The sequence below is a fragment of the Diabrotica virgifera genome, chromosome 7 (genome assembly GCF_917563875.1).
Source record: "Diabrotica virgifera virgifera chromosome 7, PGI_DIABVI_V3a".
Taxonomy (NCBI): domain Eukaryota; kingdom Metazoa; phylum Arthropoda; class Insecta; order Coleoptera; family Chrysomelidae; genus Diabrotica; species Diabrotica virgifera.
Genome location: NC_065449.1, coordinates 30,409,059 through 30,431,795, shown reverse-complemented (window position 1 = coordinate 30,431,795; position 22,737 = coordinate 30,409,059). Strand labels below are relative to the sequence as shown.

At 33.8% G+C, this 22,737-nt stretch overlaps 1 protein-coding gene across 3 annotated transcripts in view; it reads left to right on the top strand.

Annotated features, from left to right (window-relative positions):
* The window catches only part of LOC114328060 (dynein axonemal heavy chain 3), a 793,139-nt gene that overhangs the window by 673,687 nt on the left and 96,715 nt on the right, over positions 1–22,737 (top strand). For all 3 annotated transcript variants that reach the window (XM_050656316.1, XM_050656315.1, XM_050656317.1), the window contains exons 5-8: positions 296–498; positions 11,945–12,103; positions 15,491–15,815; positions 19,274–19,481. In XM_050656316.1, coding sequence (XP_050512273.1) covers positions 296–498; positions 11,945–12,103; positions 15,491–15,815; positions 19,274–19,481 — 895 coding nt within the window. The remainder of the gene's footprint in view (positions 1–295; positions 499–11,944; positions 12,104–15,490; positions 15,816–19,273; positions 19,482–22,737) is intronic.

Here is a 22,737-nt window from a genome sequence, read left to right as displayed (position 1 = left end):
CACGGGGTTTAATGTATTCACCGATATAGCCACATCTCAAATGATTCAAATTTTCTACACATATTGTTATGATCCCACGATTCAACACCATAAAAAAGGACAGAGAAGACGTAGCATCGTAGCATTCTTTCTGTTATACCAAGAGAGGGGTTGTGGTTCCTGCAAAGGCCCCCCATCCGGTTGAAGGTAGCTCTAGTTTTTCCGATGCGCGCTCTTATCTCTTGGTTGTTTGTGGTTGTTCTTATTTTATTATGTTACAATAATAACGGTTTATTCTACAATTTGTGTTTTTTAGGGTATTGGTACTGAATACATATCACCGTATGACGACAAACTGTTGCTGCGAGTCAGAGCAAAAATACCCGAGAAGTACAAATTGTTAAAAGACTTCAGAGTTATGGTAACTACTGACGAAAAAATTGTGAAAAAGCTATATTGTATTTATATGAGGAAACATTTGCTGCAATATGTGCTTAAGGATCCTGCAGAATGGATAAGGTAACTGATATATATTTTTTATAAGATATTGCGAATAACAAATGTAATTCTGATTAGAATTAATTGTCGTTTAATCTCTTATAAATACAATCTTTAAACCTGAAGAAGCAAGAAATTCAGTGAGTGACAAAGGTACTTACAGACACATCACGATGGAGTTAATTGTTTTAATTGTTAAAAAAATAATTCATTCCCAAAAAATGAAATTTTGCTGCTGCAATTGTGGAATTTTTCAATAGTTCACGCTATCAGATTTCATTTTTGGGAGTGAGTTACACTGTAAATTATATTGTTGGACTATGACTATAGCAAATACATTAACCAATGTATCAACTTTTTGAACTAAAGCGTAGGACCCGTTTAGAGCTCCATAAGTGAATTCAGTCTACAAAATTTCTGCAAAAAATGCCAAGTGCTAATACTTATTTTTAACAGAGTTAAAGAGTTAACAAAAAAATGGAAATAATGGAAACCATCAAAATACGAAAGCTGCATGCCTGGGGCATTTTATACAGAGAGGGGCTAAATTATGGAATAAATTAATTTTATCTAAAATGGACCACTTTGGAGAAAAATCGCGAAACAGGTCGATTTTTATTTTTAAATTACAATTTTTTTGCATATATTTCATACTAGTGACGTCATCCATCTGGGCGTGATGACGTAATCAATGATTTTTTTAAATGGGAATAGGGGTCGTGTTGCACCTCATTTGAAACGGTGTTCAATTCTCTATTCAGTAATATAAATAATAATATCATTATTTATAGAGGGTGACCAAAAAAATAATTTTTGAATTAAATTAATTGACGCAAAAAGAAGAATGTATGTAATTTATTTAACTAAAAATACATTGTATTGCTGTCAGTAAATAGAAAAAAATGCTTATTTCACAAATAAACATTTCTTTTCGCTTAAATTAAATCACAAACAGCCTCCCACCTACCACTTGGCAGTTTGAACATTTAATTTAAGCGAAAAGCAATGTTTATTTGCCAAATAAACATTATTTCCTATTTTCTGAAAGTGATAGAATGTATTTTGAGTTAAATAAATTGCATACATTGCATAAATTGCATAAATTGTATACACCCTGTATAAATAATGATATTAATGTTTATATTATTGAATAGAGAATTGAACACCCTTTCAAATGAGGTGCCACACGGCACCTATTCTCATTTAAAAAAATAATCGATTACGTCATCACGCCCAGATGAATGACGTCACTAGTATGAAATATATGCCAAAAAATTGTAATTTAAAAATCAAAATCGACCTGTTTCGGGATTTTTCTCCAAAGTCATCCATTTTAGAGAAAATTAATTTATTCCATAATTTAGCCCTTCTGTGTATGTTATACGCGGTGGGAGATATGACGTACTTCAATTGATTATACAACGGACAATCCAAGACAGGGGAAGCATAGGAAGAAGAACAATCTCATGGCCATGTAACCTGAGGAAAGAGTAGGGATGCACATCAATCGAATACTTCAGAGCAGCTGCATCTAAGATTAGGATAGCCATGATGATTGCCAACCTCCGTAAAGCAGAAGACTCTAGTCAGAAATTTCTCAGCGACATTATACCACACCTCGACTATACCAGTACCTCGAAGAATAAGCGTTATATTAGACATTTCTAATGTCGACATTAAAAGTTGCACCATTTTTTTTCTATAAAACATTTTAATCTAAAACTTTCCAGAAAACTTCTTTGTAATCTTTATTTTAACATAAACGTAATTAAAAAGCTAAATTTTAAACTTCGTCACACAACTTTTGCGTTGGATGGGACATGTAGAAAGAATGGAAGAAGGCGAAATACCAAACAAAATATTCAAACAGATGCCAGTAGGAAAAAGAACAAGAGGAAGACCGAAGCTGAGATATTTAGAACAAATAGAAAATGATATAAAAATCTTAAAAATAAAAAACTGGAGAAAAAAAGCACGAAACAGATCAGAGTGGAGAAGAATCCTGGAACAGGCCAAGACCCAGAAAGGGCTGTCGAGCCAATGATTATGATGATGACACAACTTTTGCAATTAAACTTTGCAATGTACAAATCCGCACCTTTTCCTTTGAAAAATTCATAACCTTTATCAGGATAAGAATAAAAGCTTGAAACAGCGCAGGTACCGTTGTCTTCAGAAAAATTAGAGCTATATATTGTAAAAATTTCAGAAAAAAATATTAAAACGGAACAGAGTTGTAGCGAGGTAAACGCAAAAAAAACGTGATTTCATTTTTTTTTATTTTTAGGTTAAAATTGCGATTTTGACAATGTTCCCCCACATAAAATTCAAAATAAACCTCATTTTCGTTTGCAGCACCCTCGAAAATATAAAGTATGAATAAACTTAGCCCTTCGGCCCTCCGTGGTCAGTATCTCGAAAACTAATCGCTTTTTTGAGGGTGTCCCGCTCGTGTATTAGAATGAATGTTTTTACCAACTTTGGTAGTCAAAATATAATAAAAAATTTCCACCCCCGAGATGGGGTGGCAACCACCCCTATGGTAAAAGCGCCTTTCGGCATGATATAGATTTTGATCCTTGGACTATCCACCTCAAATTTTCAAGTAAATCGATTTATTCTGTAAAAATTGCGAGGTTTTGTCCTATTTGAAGCTTCATTACTTGGACTATATCTACCGTCCCACCATTTTCCACAATGTTTTCCTTTCATAGAATAAATTAAACTTTGTCTTAAAAACAGCAAAACTTCCAATACAATGTATGCTATTTAACCTCTTGACTGATAATGGACATTGTTTAAATTCCGTATTTTTTTCTTTTAACATGATGACTAGTTTCATGACTCACGTGTATCGAATCGAAACCTATTATTCGTCCTTTTATCAGACATTTACATACATTTATGCAAATGGTATATCCTTTGTTATTTATGCAACAGTCTGTTTGGATTTTATACTTCAATTTCCTTATCTTTATTTTGTTGTAGAGATACTGAACACATTTTTTGACTTTTATGTATATTTTTGTAAAATATATCTTTACTGTCCGTTCAAGGTTAAACTGTTACAATGTTTTTGATGAGCCAATTCCTTTATTTTTATCAAAGTCAATATGTAATATGTATAATGTAAAGAAATATTAAATTGTTAACAAGATGATATGATTCCGTAATTAGGTATATTTATATTATAAATATGAATGTGTGTATATGTATTTACATACTAGGCTTAAAATAATCTCCAAGAAGTTATTCTTCTTCTTGTGGTGCTGTCTTTTTTAGTGGAGGTTAACGACTACACTGGCAAAACTGTGTATGTCCAATGCGGCTCTAAACAAGGATATTAATCAAGGATGGTCCATTCTCTCTTTAAGCCATGAAATATGGCGCCTACCGGTACCCCATTTTCCTTTAATCCCAACTTTTCTAACTTTGATGATCTGTAGCAGCTCCTGCTCCTTATCTAGGTATACCTATTCTCCTCAGGATATTTTCGTTGGTGGTGTGGGTTGTCAAAGGTATTTTCAAGACCCTTCTATAAAGCCAGAGTTCGAAGGCTTCTAACTTTTTCATCAGCGTTATATTTAGCGTCCAGACCCCCCGTTAGTCCATTGAAATGTTACATTTTTTAAGCCATACCTTGTATTTGTTAGAGGAGTCAATTTTATTTTTTTAATGTGTAGGGGGATCAGTTGAAGCTTAAGTTCAGGTTTTTGGGGTCGCCACCCATGTCCCCGGCCGCCATCTTGGAAAAGGGGTACAAAGGGATTTCGCACTCTATCTCGTAAACTACCAACCCTACTGAAAATCTAATTAAACATAAAATGTAGCAAATTAAATTCCCTATAATTTTGTTTCTATTACTTTTTATCGTCAAGTGACGGAGAAAAAAAATATAAACAAAAATAAGTAAAAAATTTTAAACAAGTTTCCTTTTGGAGGTTATAACTTTTTTTCAGTTCATTTTACAATAAAATAATATTATAGCAATTTTGTAGAGGATTTTTCAACAAACAATTTCCACTATAAAGGTGTTTATTCTATTTACTTATCTAGGTTTTACAGCGCTCCAAACTTGACCAGATTCTCGAACGCTCATAGGGATACAATAAAAACAAAATGTTAGGCTTACTTTTCTACTTTAATATTATTTTATTCATACAATTTATTATAATTTTAACATTCCTATGCTATTATTAATCTATTTTTGACCTTTCTCCGTACTATAAAACTTAGAACCCTAGGCACATATAAAAAAGGCCCAAGAAGTTATCTCATGACAAATTCGCCTGTCCAGAAGAAGAATGACGCAACCGCAAAATTCTTCAGAAGAGCAAAAAACGATTTTTAAATATTTAAAATAGGGATTAAATGAAGAGTAATCGTCCAGGAGCATCGGTATGGCGTTTGTTTTTTTGACAATGATGGCTTTTATTTCATCGATATTGGTTTGAATTTTATTATCTTAATTTAATCGCCCCATTTTCAACCCTATCTACAGTTGCGTCATTATGCATCTGAAACAAGGTCTAACATAGCGCCTATTTCAGTAACGACTCAACTACGCTATAATAGTGGCTCAGCAGGGCTTACAATACCGGGACTCCTGGATCCCGAATACCGGAATCTCGGACGATTTTTGTCCGGTATTAAAAACCGGTATTAACCTAAAAATACCGGTAATTTTGTATTACATTAGTTGATGAAAATTGAATTTATGCAGAATATAAATCTAATTTAAAATAATATTAATTAATTACAAGAATTATTTTTGAAGATAAACAAACAATTTCATTGTAATGAAATCTATTTATTACACACACTGAGCCAAGTATGGCACCATCGAGAAGCGGCGGTGTCGGCAATATAAAGCGATTTTTTACGTTTTACGTCTACTACCCATTTTCTTTCGAAATGTCAAATTTGGAAAGAAAAATTAACCCGATGGAATTTTGGAAAAAATACAAATCCACTTTTCCTGAGCTTTATTATTTGGTTATAAAATATTATTTGTCAATACCTGCCACATCAGTGCCTTCCGAAAGAGTATTTTCAATGTCTGGGCAGTTAACAAACCTAAGTATTTTTTAGAAATTAGACTAGACATTAGAATACCGGTTTTAATACCGGTATCCCGATATTTCAAATATCAAATACCGGTATTCAGATTTTAGTTCGGTGTTGTAAGCCTTAGGCTCAGCACATTTTTACAGTTCGGTCTTTATGTATAATCTTTACATAGTATTTTAGAAGTTAATTGTGCAATAAACAGGAATTGACAAAATTTGCACTTACGTAATTTGTCTTCGGTACCGGACTGAATATCTGCTTGGTATTACTTTTATTATTATAATTTATCCTAGGTGGCACAGCAGTCGGTCCCTTTCTACTTAACTTATTCTTACAGTTATGCTACCTATTTGGCCACGTGCAGTCGTATTAAAAATTGTGAAAATTGTTTTGAGTTTTATAGATAATACTGTTGAGAGTCTTGCGGGTAAAATTTATATTTTTGTGATTAGATAAGCATTTTGTGATTTTTGTAAGGGCGCATCATAACCAGAGTGGTGGTTATTTTATTTGTAAGAAACCTCTGAGGAAATTTATTTGTCAGTGGGAAAGTCGAGCCATCTTTACTCACTGTTGTTGGAGAACGTTTTTCGTCTCTTTATATGGCGGAAATAAAGACGATTCTCTGGAAACCCTGAGATACAAACGATTCGCTAAAACAGTGACAAAAAATGCATTTAATCTCTTCTCACTTCGTCCAACACAAGATGCAGCCCGTTTCCACAGACTCCGAGTGTATCACCAGATTCAGTCATGGCTCGGTAAACATTGTGATCCAAAAAATTGGGGCTGGAATAACCATGGAAAATTTTGGATACCAATCCAAACTTCCAAGCCTCCAGTACCCCCGAGATTATGAAATTCATCTTTAGCAGATACAATGAAAACTGGAAGTGCATGTGGTTGTTGAAAAGCAGACCTCAAATGTTCAGCAGTGTGCCTCTATTGTGGTGGTGAAAGTTGCAGCAACATCGTGGACATATCAAGATTAATTATTGAAGAAAATTAATTGGTAGATGAATTACCGACAATGACGCCAACTCTAACTCTCATTATACCACAAAAATTCATTTTGGATACTGATCCAAATCTTGACTCGCAGCCTGGACCATCGAAAAACAAATGAAAAAATAATAACTATGATAGATCTTTTTTAACATATAATAATAAATAATATTATTTTGTCTAGAAATTGTCCGTGGATTAGACCTATTGGGGATACCACACAAAAAACGCGCCACCAAAATCTACCTCATAGGTGGCTGGGAAAAGGGTTAAAAATAGCTTAATAATAGCATAGGAATGTTAAAATCCCAAAGCCCAAGGTTTTTGTTTTTTTTTTGTATTCCTATGAGAATTCGAGAATCTGGTCATGTTTGGCGCGCTGTAAAACCTAGATCAATAAATAAAATTAAAAAACTTTATAGTGGAAACTTTTCATTGAAAAATCCTCTATAAAATCGCTATGATGTTATTTTATTGTAAAATGAACGGAAAAAAAGTTATAACCTCCAAAAAGAAACTTCTTACATCATTTGCTCTTATTTTTGTTTATAACTTTTTTGTTGGTCACTTGACGGTAAAATGTAATAGATATAAAATTGTAGAAAATTTAATTTGCTACATTTTATGTGTAACTAAATCTTCTGTATGGTTGCTAATTTAGGAGATACAGCGCGAAAGCCCTTTGCACCCCTTTTTCCAAGATGGCGGCCGGGGGACAAGGGCGGTCCCTCCAAAAACTTGAACTTAAGCTTCTACTGAACCTTCCTACACATTAAAAAATAAAATTGACTCCTCTAAGAAATGCAACCCTAAATGTAACATTTCAATGGACTACGTTACATACATGTATTGACCATACATAGCAATGCAGAAAACGACATCTGACTAATATTCAGGGCCGGCGATAACGGGCCTGCAAGGGATGCACTGCAGGCGGGCGCCCCTGTTTGGGGGGCGCCAAAATAAGCTTTTTTTCTGCCGGTGCTATACAAAATAATAATTTAACAGAAACCGAAGGGCGCCTATGCTTCTTTTGCAGGCGGGCGCCTTATACCCTAGCGCCGGTACTGCTAATATTAGTTCTACTGTTACAAAATAAGCCCTTCACTTTGAGAAAGCCTTGTCAGGCTACCTCTATTCTCGCTCTTACTTTTTGTTTATAATCAAGTTGATTGTTGAGACCAGCAGCAAATATATTGCTATTGGTCTACGTATTCAAGCTGGTGGTGATTCACATAATAAATACTAGAAGGGGTAAATTTTTTTTCTTCGATATTTTCATAACTTTGGTTTTCGCAGTATTGCTCTTCATCCCCATTTTTTCACAACTCCCAATGACACAATTTAACAGTATTTGGAGACTGTGATCCGAATCAGTCATTAAAACAGTGTCACCTTAATAGCGAATGTTATTTACTCTTTGTCCATTTATCCTGATACCTTCTGAAAAGTGCTATAAAGCGTTCGCAAATATTACCTCCGAGTAGACGTTAAACAGTATCGGTGATAGCATATAACCCTTTCTGACACCTCATTGTATTTCAGTTGGCCTTGGCGTTTTACCATTGATCTTTATGATTGCTGTCTGATTCCAGTAAATAGCTTCTATACTTCGAAAATCTCTTTTGTCGATTCCGATGTCGTTTAATATGACTATCAAGGTCCTGTGCTGTATCCGGTCGAACACATTTTCAAAATCTATAAGGAGATATAGAACGGCGCATAACAGTATCTTCTTTTTTAATTATGGGTGTCACCAGACGCAGTAAATCAGTTTAGGCTGTTTCATTCATTCTAAGATAACCACGCCAGTCTTCAGGATCCTCTCAAATCTTCGAATAAGTTAACATGCGAATGCATATTTCTCCGCAGGAGGCACTTTTTACTCCACATTATGTTTATAATAAATAAAAAAAAGTTAGGGTGATATCTTCCTCAGGACACTATCGTCCTTTTTTTGAGTACCTAGGGATGAATACGTTCCTTTAAAGTAAAATCTTTTAACATCGACCTAGTTTCACATCAATTTTAAACTTTATGAAATAAAAACCTCATAATATTTGAAAATCCAACTTTTTATTTTTTTTTCAGATTACAATTCCAAACATTTCCCTCCGAATAACCAATTATGCTAGTTAGAGCACCTGTACCTTGGCATACCAACTACTTCTACAGCGTCGTTGCTTGTTTGTTTGCTGCTTTTTTATTAAAAAACAATACAATAACGCTTCCATTAAAAAAACCTCTTCCGTGCTGCTCATCGTGCCGCGTGGACAACGTGTGGACAACGTACGGTGTATATACCGTCTTTTTGTTCCGTCTTGCCTGTACAGTTTTGGACTGCCCAGGCAAGAAGTTGTGTGTAGCCAGGCTACAGACAAACATATCTGCTTATTCATCTTTGCACCTTTGTCCCATAGTTTGAAGACAGAATATTCCTGAAACAAAATTGTTCTTGACCGGTAACCCCGTCACATCTTCTATATACTGTTCACGTATGATTCGCAAGAAAAACTTTAGAATGTTATTTAGTAGACTTATAAGGCGGAAGTCCTGACATGATTTGGCGTTCTTCTTTTTTTGGCAGTGGTATCAGGACGAGTTCCAACCAGAGGCTATTTTACTTCAAATCAGGCCAGAGGCACTACATAATTTTCGGGCCCCTAAATATAATTTATTAATGATAATAATAATAACTTTTTTAAATGTATTAATTATTATTATACAAATAAGAAAAATAACAAATAATAACAAACATGTATTTATTTACTCTTGAAGATAAACGGAAATATCGACAATTAGATGTTAATACTTTGTTGAGCCAACTTTAGCCGCCATTAGAGCTTCAATTCTGCGCGGCATACTACTATCAATGCAAACCTGTACGATCTCCTGCATTTAAGGATGATGATGACACACATAAATTATCCTTTCTATTTCCTAACTGGTTCTCCATTTGGACACCAGTCTTGGAGCTATGGTATCAATCGCCTTTGCAAAACATCTTTGTACTGGTCTTGCTTCATCATTCGTTTTACCACGCATGGACGTCCAGTACTCTTGCCGCTAATGACTGGAAAAATATGACTTTTGCAGGGTGCTACAGTCTGAGCAACACAGTAAGGATGAAACTTTTCTCGAAAACGAAGGCGCAAGAAATTGGGCTTTGTTCTGCAACATTTCAAATCTAATTTTATCACTGAAGCAGACCTGTCACCAATAAAAAAAATGCTGTGGAACAACCTATAAAAGTGATAATTTGGTCAGTCATTATCGGCAAGGGTACTGGACGTCTGTATGTGGTAAAAGGAGTGATGCGGCAAGACCAGTACAAAGATGTCTTGTAAAGGCGGTTGATTCTACAGCTCCAAGACTGGTTTCCAAATAGGGAACCATTAATTTTTATGCAAGATGAATCTCCTTATCAAACAGCATGGTCTGTTAAAGCTTTGCAGAAGCTGTATCAGATTTGGCAGAAAAAAACATCCTTTTTCTGGATTGGCCGGGTAATAGCCTAGATATGAACTCCATCGAAAACTTTTGGGAGTAAATGAAAACAGAAGTGAATAAAGATATGATCACAAACAAAACGCAGCTCTTAGAAAAAATACTTTACGTGTGCAACCATCATCCTCAAATGCAGGAGATAGTACAGTACAGGTTTGCACTGATAGTATGCCGCGCAGAATTAAAGCTCTAATAGCGGCTAAAGGTGGCTCAACAAAATATTAACATTTAATAATTGTCGTTATTTCGGGTTTCCTTCAAGAGTTAATAAATACACATTTGATGATTAATCATGATGTTTTATTTGTAATAAAATATAGACAATTAAATGGACAACCAAATAACATACATTGTGTCTGGTACATACAAAAACCTATTTAGCATCACCTTAGAATTAACATTTTTTATAAAATCTTATAGTGCGTCTAATAATTTGGCCAGGGACTGTAAATAAAATTTATATTTAAACAATTAAACATTGTTTATGGAGAACGGTTCATGGTTTATGAATATGACTCTTATTTTTTGATATCATATCATTTCCCGTTCGTAAAATGAAAGAATTTTGAAAATTTATTTTGTTATTGCAATAAAAAAATTGTTTGGTGATCTTTTCGGGCCCTATTAAAATGCGGGCCCGAGGCAGGTGCCTCACGGGCCTAGTGGTAAAATAGGCCCTGGTTCCAACCATCTTTTAGGGATCGCTCCTGTATTACAAATATTATTAAATAGGGCAAGGAGAAGGTCGAAGATTTCTTCGTTGATTAACTTCAGTAGCTCAGCTGGTATTTCGTTTTTTCCTGCAGATTTGTTCTTTTTTAGTTGACGTAACGTAGAGCATATTCCAGTTCGGACTTCAGTATTGGAGGACCTTCGTCGTTTTCTTTATTTAATGCAGAAGGTTCTCTGATGTCACAGAAGGGTCTTCCCACATGTTTTTTGTTCTTCTAGGTTATTTGGTTTTTGTGATTATGTTGTGTCTGTGACTTCTTTGAGTTTCTTATGAAGATGGGACTCATCATGTTTTTTAAAGTTATTAACTCATTTAATTAATTTGTTGCAAATATTATTTTCTTTAACCACTTCTTTAACCATTTGATCATTGTGTTTATATTATGTTTATAACAAATAAAAAAAGTTGGGTGATATCTTCCTCAAGATACTATAGTCCTTGTTTTGAGTAGGGATCAATACGTTCCTTTAAAATGAAATCTTTTAACATCGACCTCGTGTCACATTCACTATTTTACTTCAAAAACACAAGAATAGACACATATTTGTTGGTTGTCTCTCAACAACTAACTCTTCACCCTCAAGAAATCCCAAATCCCATAAACTTGTTTACCTTTGTAACATTCTCCGTCTATTCCACCATATCCCGTTAGTATAACTTAAGCAGAAACATCATGTTAAGGAATACTGAGGTTATAGCTCCTTGTATCCGAATGTAAGTACGACACGTTATAATTGCATGATTGTTGACAGTATACATCTGCATGTGTTTGTGAGCTTGGGGACGTTTGTTACCGTCCCCGTTTTTACATGCATATGTATTTGTCTGCTGTTTTTACTATTTTTATGTATGTTGTTCAACATTGGCTTGATCTTATGGATCTTTAGCATCTTTTATAACCAGACATTGTTCTAACTCTGGTTTTTATTTGTAGCATTTAGTGACTTGTAACCGTCGACCTGATGATGCTCTGCAACCTATAGAGAGCGAAACCGGTCGTCGGAAGTACACAATTAAATGATTGAGAGTACGTCTGTCTTTTACTTCATTTAAAATGAACTCTCACATGCAACCCATTCAACATTAATTTTAAAATTTATGAAATAAAAACCTCATAGTATTTGAAAATTCAACATTCTATTTTTTTTTCAGATTACGATTCCAAACATTTCCATCCGAATATCCAATTATGCTGGTTAGAGCACCAGTACCTTGGCATACAAACTATTGTTTAAGTACTCAATTAATGGAAAAGCATTATTACAACGGAAATATCATTGTCAGGAAAATCCGTGACCTTTGGTGGGAAAAGTAAGTACTGATAAGGAAATACCAGGTACGTTACTCATGCAGTCGTTAGCATGTCCACGCTTATGGTAAACAGTGCAATTATACGTTTTTTTCGAAACATATTTTCATGCTTATCGGAAGTTTAATTTCGCTTTTTATATAGGTATAAATATTTTAATGAACCTATTTAAAGTGTTTGTTGTAACGATGTTAGTAAATTGCCTTTATTTTTTTATTGTCGAATGCAAATTTCCGCTTTGTGTTGTAAATAAGTTGTTTTAATTTAGGATTTATCACGATTCCGTAATACAATAATCTCAACCAAAATATATCCTGCAGCCTGCAGCGGATATAAATTATCATTAAGTATACTCCACTTGTAAACCATTTACGAGTCAAGATTAAAAACCCTAATCCAGAAACAGAATAACAAAAAACTAGATATGGATCAACTGGATCAAATTACGGTACGCTATATGTAGCCCAGTAAATGAACGGGAAATATGGCGATACCGTGTAATTTTCAGGGGCAACTGCGAATTGCATGAAAATTTGGATTTAGGTTCTACTTACCCTCCACTTCAAAATTGAAATTGTGCCGTTGGTTGCTTTTACTTGGGGGTTGACAGTCACTTCTTCTCGGGGTTGAAAAAACATACATTCAAGATAAGACCGGAAGTGGATAAATTGACTGATTTTAAGCAACTTTCGTTCTATAGAGTTTTTTATGCAAGTCAATACTTATTAATAAATATAAATAAATATAAATTTATGCAAGGCAATACTATGCAAAAAAGTATAGCTTATAAAAATCCGTAAAAAATGATTTATCAGTAAAGTCTATATCTCGAGTAAAAACAAAAGAAAAATACGTTTTTATTCGTCTAATTAAAAAATCGAATATTTTAAGGTGAAACCACCGAAAAATTAAACACTTTTCGGGAAAGCCCATTTAAACTTTTTTAAAGTGTTTAAGAAAAGCTTTATTTTAATTGTTTATAAAAGCTTCTAGCATTAAAAATAAGCGAGATACGCTAAAAATAAAGTTGGCCCCCTTTTTTTGGTAAAAAAATTATGAAAATCTCCCCGTGTTTAGCTCCCCAAAATGAAATTAATCGTTACCGCTTTACAAACAATTTACTTACTTATCTACTTTTTATGATCTGTCAGTTTCACCGGTTTAAAGTGCTTATTTTTGAAAGGGGTATAGTTGAAAAAGCTTGAACGGGTCACTAATCACGAGTGTAAACAAATTTTGAACAGCCGTATCTTCACCAATTTTTGTCTTACGGAAAAACAAAATGAAACTAGCATATTTATAATAGCAAAACCTACATTTTTTTATTCTTTAAGATTTTTCTTATCACTAATACTTTTTAAGTTATTTTGAAAAAAAAACAAATTTTTCAAAAATTAATTTTTACTATAAAACCAAATTTCTTCAAAAATAAGCACTTTAAACCAATCAAACTTACAGTTCATATAAACAATACACATACAGTTAAACTAAATGGTAAAGCAGTAACGATTAATTTTGTTTAAGGTACTAAATGTAGGGAGATTTTCACGATTTTTTTTTACCAAAAAAAAAATGGGCCAACTTGTTTTTTCAGTGTAACTCGTTTATTTTTAATGGTAGAAACTTTTGTAAAAAACAATTGTAAAGCTTTTTTGAAATAAAAAAAATGTGCTATTAGATTGAAAACTTAGTTTTTTGATAGCAGTTGCCGCTAGGGCATCCCTGCCATTTCGTTCGTTGCAATCCGTGACTGCACGCCGGGGTTTGTCCTAGTTGGGCCAGAGAGAGCAGCATATGTGCCTCCTGATGAGAGACTAATAAGTTTCGAAACCGGTAGAGATGCTTGCTGCACTCTCTGATTGAACTGGAATAATGATGCGGCTGTAGTTTCGTGTTGCAACGAAATTGAAAATGGTTATTCATTATTGAAAATTGTTATTCATTTTTCTTTTTTGAAATACTTTAAAAATGTTAATAAGCTTTTCCCGAAAAGCGCTTAATTTTTCGGTGATTTCACGTTGAATTCTTCGATTTGGAATTAGACGAATAAGAACGTATTTTTCATGAGCTACAACATTGCTTTTACTTAATTTATAGACTTAACTGATACACCATTTTTTTTTTGTTTTTTATAAGCTATAGTTTTGCTAAGAATATTTTTTTCGATAAAATATTTACTTTTTCAGTTATATGCGAAAAACCGTGTGAAAACATAGTTTTTTTTGCTGAAAAATCAACATTTTCAATCGCAAATAATTTGAAAAGTATTGACTTACATAAAAAACTTTATGGAACGGAAGTTGCTTATATCTGTCAATTTATCCATTTCCGGGCTTGTTTTAAACACGCGTTTTTCACCCCCGAGAAGGGGTAACTTCACCCCTCCCCAAGTAAAAGCAATCAATGGCACAAATTCAACTTTGAAGTGGAGGGTAAGCAGAACCTAAATCCAAATTTTCATGCAATTCGGAGTTGCCCCTGAAAATTACACTCCAAAACGGTCATTTATTGGGCTAATGCAGCAGTGCGGAAGAAGTGATTGGTTGATCCGAACGGAAGAAGAAGAACGAGTGAATCACAGATGAAATATTGCACCTTATGGACAGAAGGAGGGAGAATAAAAATACCCTCGAACGATATAAAGAACTAGATAGAACTGTGTGCAGATATATAGGAGGCTAAATAGAAATGGTAACGATAAAAATGTCAAGATGTAGAAGATGTAGTAGATGTAGAAGACAAGGTAGCTTAAACATGCATAAAAAAATTAAAGAGTTTACTTATACTTACAAGAAAAGACAGTTTGGTAAGACAAAGACAGTCATGCAAAGCGGGTAATCCATGACTTTGATGCAAGACTAAACAACGTCATGGACTGAGGATTGGAACATCGATTTACAGTGTCCACTACACAGGAAGTTGATCAGCTTAAATGTATCAATTACAGAGGAATAACACTTTTGAACACAATCTATAATATACTCTCTAAAATAATTTACATACTTCTGAGTACATACTCTAGATTCAGCTATCTAGCTACTATCGATTCAGCCTGGACAGTTAATAGCAGACCAAATTTTCGTATTGTGGCAATATCTTGTGCCTTAGTTTGCTAGGCCACAAGCGGCTATCTTAATTTTTCTTCGAGATATAATTTAAAACTTTCTCAATCTATGCTTTTATTAATTAGGCTGGGATTGCTTCCTTTTCTGATGGATGTATCACTCTCAACATGTATAACTATATATGAGTGATCAGAGTTCATATTCCAGCAATCGTCAACATAAAGATAGTTTGCTGAGATATTTTTAAAAATAAAGAAAAGAAATCAATAAAATCTGAAACTTATTTCTATCGGTAGACCAGTACGTTTATGTTTTATGTTATAGGTACGACAATATGCTTATAGTTCCACAAGATGACCTCTTGAACAAAGATCTGACTTCTTTAACACCAGCAGGCTTGGAAGAGAGAGTGGTAGCCATCTGTAAAAACGCCAGAAACATCATAGTAAACCAATGGTTACCTTCATGTGCAGACATATTTCTAGAGTTTAGGAATTATTGGAGGCAGTACATTCCCAAGATACCGTCCGATACTACTATGCTTGTTGAACGCTTTTTTGATTGTGTAAATGTCCTGTTGTCTATGCAACTGCGATGGTTGGTCGAAAAAAGTTTGATACATTTCAAGGATCTCTTTATTCAGTTTAAGGTAATAGCCCCCCTAACATTTTACAGAAATTCAGGAGAATAATAACTTGTTGTTCTAAGGCAAATAAGTAGATACTTCATATAGACCAGGGTGCATCTGTAAAAATATTAGTACATTTGGATGTTAAGAGGTGACTCATATTTTTTGCAGAAATTGCTTGAAAATAACTCATATAATAATATTTGAGTTATCCTCCCACTCAAAAAGATCCGGAACATTGTTTAAATAATCAAAATGTCAAAAAATGAAGAAAAAATTCGATTTTTTTCTTCGTTTTTTGATTATAACGTTAAAAGTATTTATTTCCGAGAAAAGTTGTGCTAATATAAAAGTTGCGTAATTAAATTTCCTATAATATAGGGTTGGCTAAAAATTTTATAAATTGTCACCCTTGTTGCAAAATAGCAATAATTGCGGAAAAACCATAAAAAAACAGGTATTTGCATTTTACGTTTTTCAACCATTTATGCTACACTTAGGATCTTCATATTTAACTCAGAAAAACTCTATGACGTAATAAATCAATACTGTAAATTTCATTAAGATCGGTTTAACAAATTTTGCAAAATAAATTTTGCAATCCAGCTTTCGCAAAAAAAAATAATTTTTTCAAAATGTTGCAGAACTGAAAATAAAGCAGACAGCAAGTTGAATTTTTTTTGCGTATAGAAGTGTACTGTACCCTTCATTTGCAATTTGCAAAATTAAAATCGATTAACTACCACGGCGTCAGGAATATTTTTAAATAAACATTAATTATTGGTGCTACGCGCAGGACAGCGGATAGTTTGGTCTGATTGGGCATTCCAATGACCTTTGATAATGATTGATAAATTTTAATTTTTAGTACATTTCGATATAAATAAATAAATTTGTTTATTTCAAAATAAAAACACACACTCTGTCCTTTGAAAGAATACTTTTTTAGCAAAAACTTTCTTTGTTCATATATTTTAACTGAGAGAATAAAAGTTTATTATTTTTAAACATATGTAATTGTTTAAACAATATTTCACAAACAATAATCAAATTAGTTTGATTTTTATGGAATTAAAATATTAAATCACAACAAAATATTGTAAGAAATTTTGGTGGAAATCAACTTGTGTGAAAAGAACACCGCTGTCCTGCGCGTAGTACCAAAAATTATTGTTTATTTAAAAAAATTCCTGACGCCGTGGTAGTTAACCGATTTTAATTTTTGTAAATTCCAAATGAAAGGTAAAGTACTCTTCTATATGTAAAAAAATCAACTTGCTATCTGCTTTATTTTCAGTCCTGCGACATTTTTAAAAAATGAATTTTTTTGCGAAAGCTGGATTGCAAAATTTATTTTTCAAAATCTATTGAACTGATCTTAATTAAATTTACAGCATTGCTTTACTATATCATGAATCTTTTCTGGGTAAAATATGAAGGTTCTAAGGGTAGCATAAATTTTTGAAAAACGTAAAATGCGAATACTTGTTTTTTATGTTTTTTTTCGAAATTATTGCTGTTTTGAACAAGGGTGACAATTTTTAAAATTTTTAACCAATTCTATATTATATCAAATTTAATTACGCAACTTGTCAGTGCAACTTTTCTCGGAAGTGAATACATTTCAAGTTATAATCAAAAAACGAAAAAGAAATTCGAATTTTTCCTTCATTTTTTGACATTTTTATTATTTAAACAATGTTCCGGATCTTTTTGAGTGGGAGGATAACTCAATTATTATTATATGAGTTAATTCTAAGTAATTTCTGCAAAAAAATATGAGTCACCTCTCAACGTCCATCTCAAAACAGATGCGTCCTGGACTAATACATTGGTTCATCAAAATAGTATTGATCTCTGCAAAAGAGTGTACAAATCAATAATTCTAAAAAGATTCTGAAACTGTATATAGATGATAAATATTTGGTTCCAGTTAAATAAATATTTGGTTGTCAACCTTACAATTTTGTATATTTTTTGTATAACAGGCGCTGTCAAAGCAAAGCAAAATACCGGAATAAGCGAGCAATCAAGCAAGCTTGGTTCATTGTGACTCCTAGGTATTTCGCTGTATTTTTCTATTCGACTAGTCTGTTTTGCATTGGCAAGTATTCTTCTGGGTTATCTCTTTTTATAGCTATTTTCCATTGGATACTCTATCCTTCAATGCCGTCTGTAAATTTCCTACAGTTATATCCAGATTTCTGTGTTTTGCGGCAAACGCTGTATCGTCTGTATAAATGCTTAGTGATCTACCTGGTATTCTTGGAACATCTGCAGTGTATATTGCAAACAGAAGGGATGACAGGACCGCCCTCTGTGGCACTCTGACTTCCGGAGCTTCATACTGAGATAGGAATTGTCCTATTCAGTCCCTGAATCCTCTGATCGTCTAAGTACGAAGATAAGAGTCTCTTCATTTTTTCGTACTTCAAATCTCTCATCAGTCGTTTACACCATACTCTGTCGAAGGCTTTGTTTACGTCCACGAAGGTTGCTCCTGTATACTGTCTGTCGTTGAATTCAGCTGTTACGTACTCCGTTCGTTTCACTATTTGTAGATCGCTGGAATGTTTTGCTCTAAATCCAAATTGAGCTTCTGTCTTTAATCCTAGAATATCTGTTTCTGATTGGAGTCTGCTTAATAAGACTCCTTCTACAATCTTCGTGAGATTCGCAATTCTGTGGAAACGTGTTGCCTTTTCCTGTCTTCGGGATAATGATGACAGGGGCTTCCTTCCATCGGTTTGGGAAGATCCTGTATCTTGGTTTTGCCTTTGTTATATGTGTTAGATATACTCTAGCCTTCGTTGGATGATAGTTCACAGCACTGTTTGTACTTTCGTCTTGACTAGGTACTTTACTTGGTGAACTGTTTTGATCAGGTCCTTTGGAGATGTGGGTGTGACTATCTTGTCTTATTCTTTAGGCATTTCTTGATTTTCTTTGACTTCTGCGATGAAGTCTATATCGTCTTTGTATAGGTGATATTTTGATCTACACACACTCTCTATCTCTATCTCTAGAGAGAAGAGAGAGAAATAGAGTTCGCCTCTTCAACTCGGTCTTCAACTCGGTTTTTTCTTTAATCAAAGTAGCAGAAAATTCAATTTCTCCGTGTAGTGGGGGTATGAGTTTTTGTTATTTCCTAATGATTTTGTAAGTCTCCAAATATTTTGCACATTTTCACTTTGTTCCTCAATTTTTTGTACATGGTTTTCCCACTTTTTTGGTATGCTAGCGCCTTCTTGACCTCCTTATTTAGTCGGTTTGCTCTGTTCTTGTCTTCCTGTTTTCTTGTTCTTCTGACTCTCTTTTTGGCTCTGTTCTTTTCCCTTATTCTTTTGGCTCTGTTCTTAAAGGACTTGCTTTTATTACCTGGTTTATGCCTCTGAAGCTTCCCATGTGGATTTCTTGCTCTTCTTCTGTACATTTTCGGAATGCGTAGATATTTTTTTTTTATTTCTAAAATATTGTAGGAAGGAAATGAATACGGCGAAAAATATGAAGATTTAAAATTGATCAACATTCCTATATTAACTCTAACTGTAAAACCCCATGTTGGAACAGATCAGTTAATTTTTAGTCCGACTTTTGACGAAATTCAAGCTCTATTAAAAAGATGCTTTGCAAAAATATTAGAAGTAAATCGAAAAATTTATAGAATAGAAATTATCATGTTTCCAGGTAAGTGTAAATTATCAAGGTATCCTTTTTTCTCAATTAGAAAGATCCATAGGTAAGTACATAAGAGAGGATTTTTAAAAAGATTTTCCAGACAGAAAAATCACATCAGCTTGTTAACGCTGAACGTGCAGCAGTGGCGTGCGGTGACTTTTTCTAAAGGGGAAGCGATTCAATAAGGATATAAAAATATTTTCTTAAGGGTCGAGGGTCGAGCCACTTCCCACCTGATAACACTCTGATGCGCTATAGGGGCTCTCTATCAGCAAAGTGCTTATGTGAGACGTCCTGGGTACAAGGAGTCACACACTAAATCCTACCCCGATCAATGCGTAAGGCACTCTATTGCCGCTATTTCTAGTGACTATAGTGACCTATCATTGATCTGTATTGCTTGCTCGGGCCTTAAGTCCTCGCTCCGTGCTTCGTTTCCTAAAGAAGAGATCTATTTAAATGTTTTTTTTTAATTCCGAGGCATTTTCCACAACACACAACTTTCAACAATATGACATTTATACTTGAGCTCTATTCTCCTATCAACTTCTGATAATTGTTGAATTCGGTCTTTTTCAATGGACTTGTAAAGTCTGTCTTCGCTTGTTGAATTTCTTGTAAAACTTTTAATGCATTTTAATACTGAAAAACTTCGTTCAACTGATGCACTTGTGACTTGGATAGTTTGTAGTAATTCACACAACTTGGACACTTCACACAGGGACTTTTTTAAACCAGTAGTTATAAGAAATACCCAGATTTCTGAGTATATCTTTATCACTAATGTGAGTTGTTTCATAAACAACACTTAACTTATAATGCAAAGCTGGCATATCAAAATATTTTCATTATTTAATCGTAGTGAAATAAATTCCTCTGTGGGAAATTTTGATGAATTATAATTAGAAATAATAAATAAGAATATATTATATAATTCTACAAATTTTAATTCGTTAAAATTTTTAAAGCGAAAATTCATTTTTTGTAGAGTGTTATCAAAAGATCTCTCTGTTGTCGACATTATCAATCTTCATTCTTTTTCTTTCATGTTCAAACCCCATATTTTCAGTTTTATCCCAAATATTTTTAAACTGCTCTCGTTTTTTAATTATCGTATTAACCCTTAAATGCCCAACCTTTTTTAGGTGCCATGTACGCCCAAGGGTGGGTAGAAAATGTCCACCTCGAAAATAGCTAATATATTTATTGAGAGTTGTTGCAAATGGATTAAACTTAAGAATCTTATGCTTACTAAACACAGCATCTTATATAATCTAAAATATTAATATAAACAATTTACAAACCTTACAACAAAATTACGATGTATATCAAAATGAACATACCAGTAAAAGACAATAATTCAGATTTGTCGATTTTCTCCACATTCTTCCTTTCAGCCTCCTCAATGGCGGATAATTATGTCGATTATGTAATTAGACGTCGATAATTATATGGATTACGTTGCTACTAATGAGAAATTATATAGAAACCTTTAGTAACAAGTTTTACCAAGGGTGTACTTTTTGTGCCCACCCATATTTAACTTAAGATATTACTTTTATGTTCAAAAATATCGGTAGAATCAAATTAACATTCGATAAAGCGCTGTATTTTTAACAATAAATAATTTTTGAAAAATTTTTGAACACGTAATAAATATGTTACAAGGGAATATGCATTAGGTGGACATTTTTTACCCACCCTTGGGCGTTTAAGGGTTAATAAAGTCATCAATTTGTCTTATACAAAATGCAATGTCAATTGACTTCATCTGTAAAATGTCAAATAAAAGATCAATAAAAGGAAAAATCTCTGCAAAAAATTTAAATCGAAATATTCTTTAAGCGAATGTATGTACCTAAGCAGACTAAGCAAGCACCCCTTAGAAGCAGTAACAGTCAGAGCATCCCACTCTTGGAAGGCGATCGAACGATCGCTTCTGCAGGGTACCAAAATTCGCGCGACTAGTGGGTGCTGTCATTGAACCCTGACCAATTTTTATACGGGACAACTGCATGACAAGCGGCGATTTTGAGATGCGCTTCTGTCAGGGGTGGACCGAATAGTTGAATTGTGTGCATAGTGCATATTGAGTTCCTTCCTATGCGATTAATTTTTAATATTTTTCAATGCCTATTGCCTAGGTAATAATATGTAGATTACTGGGATTGGGGAAAATTTTTGATAATTAAATATTAGTTATTAATATATTTTGTTATATCGAAGTATATAATAGGGAAGCGGTGCTTCCCCTGCTTCCATGGACCGCACGCCTCTGACGTGCAGGATATATGAAACATCAGACGTTTTGGTAATTTTTTTTCTTCTTCTTTAAGTTCCGTCTCCCAACCTCCGCGGAGGTTGGATATCATCATCACTACAATACACTCTATCTACGACTGCTCTGAAGAGTTCCATTTTAAACCAATCCCTTAAATTTTTCAACCATGGCACTCTCCTTCTTCCTATACTCTTTCCTCTTCTTATCGTTCACTGTATAATCAATTTTAGCATAGTTTATTATTTCATCATAGTTTATTATTTCGTATTATTTTCCCATTTCTCGCAACACTTCAGTGTTCGTTTTCTTTTGTCCATGCTATTCTAAACATCCTTCTGCAATACCAAAATTTCAAATTAGCTTATGTGTTCTTGCTTCAATGTCCAGCTTTCCCGTCCATATTACAGATCGAAAACACGTAGTATTTCAGAGCTCTTACTCTCAGTTCTAATCTACGATCTTCTAATTTTTACAAACCCATTTCTTGCTAAAAATGTATAAACATTTTCAATTTCTTTGCAATCCGAAAATGCAGCAGCATTATACTCTAGTTAAATTGGAGAGTGCAGGAAGAGTCTATACCGGTTTCGGGTATTTTTTTACCCTCATCAATAGTCCCATATCCTCTTCTCTCCGATTTCACCAGGTACCCTGCTTTGGCCTTTCCGAATTGCAAAGAACGAAATGCCGCGGATGTACTAGAGCAGGGGCTCTCAAATTTTTTGAGTTATGTACCACCTACAGTTCATTTTATTATTTTTGGTACCACCTATATTTTTAGATTGTATTATCAAGACTTACTAAGCACTACTATTTTAATTTTTTTTGTGTCTTGTGTACCACCGCAAATAATGAGATGTACCACCAGTGGTACATGTGGTACATGTACCACATATTGAGAACCGCTGTACTAGAGACATCTACCGAAAAACAATATAAGTTATCAATCGAAGTAGCACAGAAAACGACAAAAAATATCGTTCC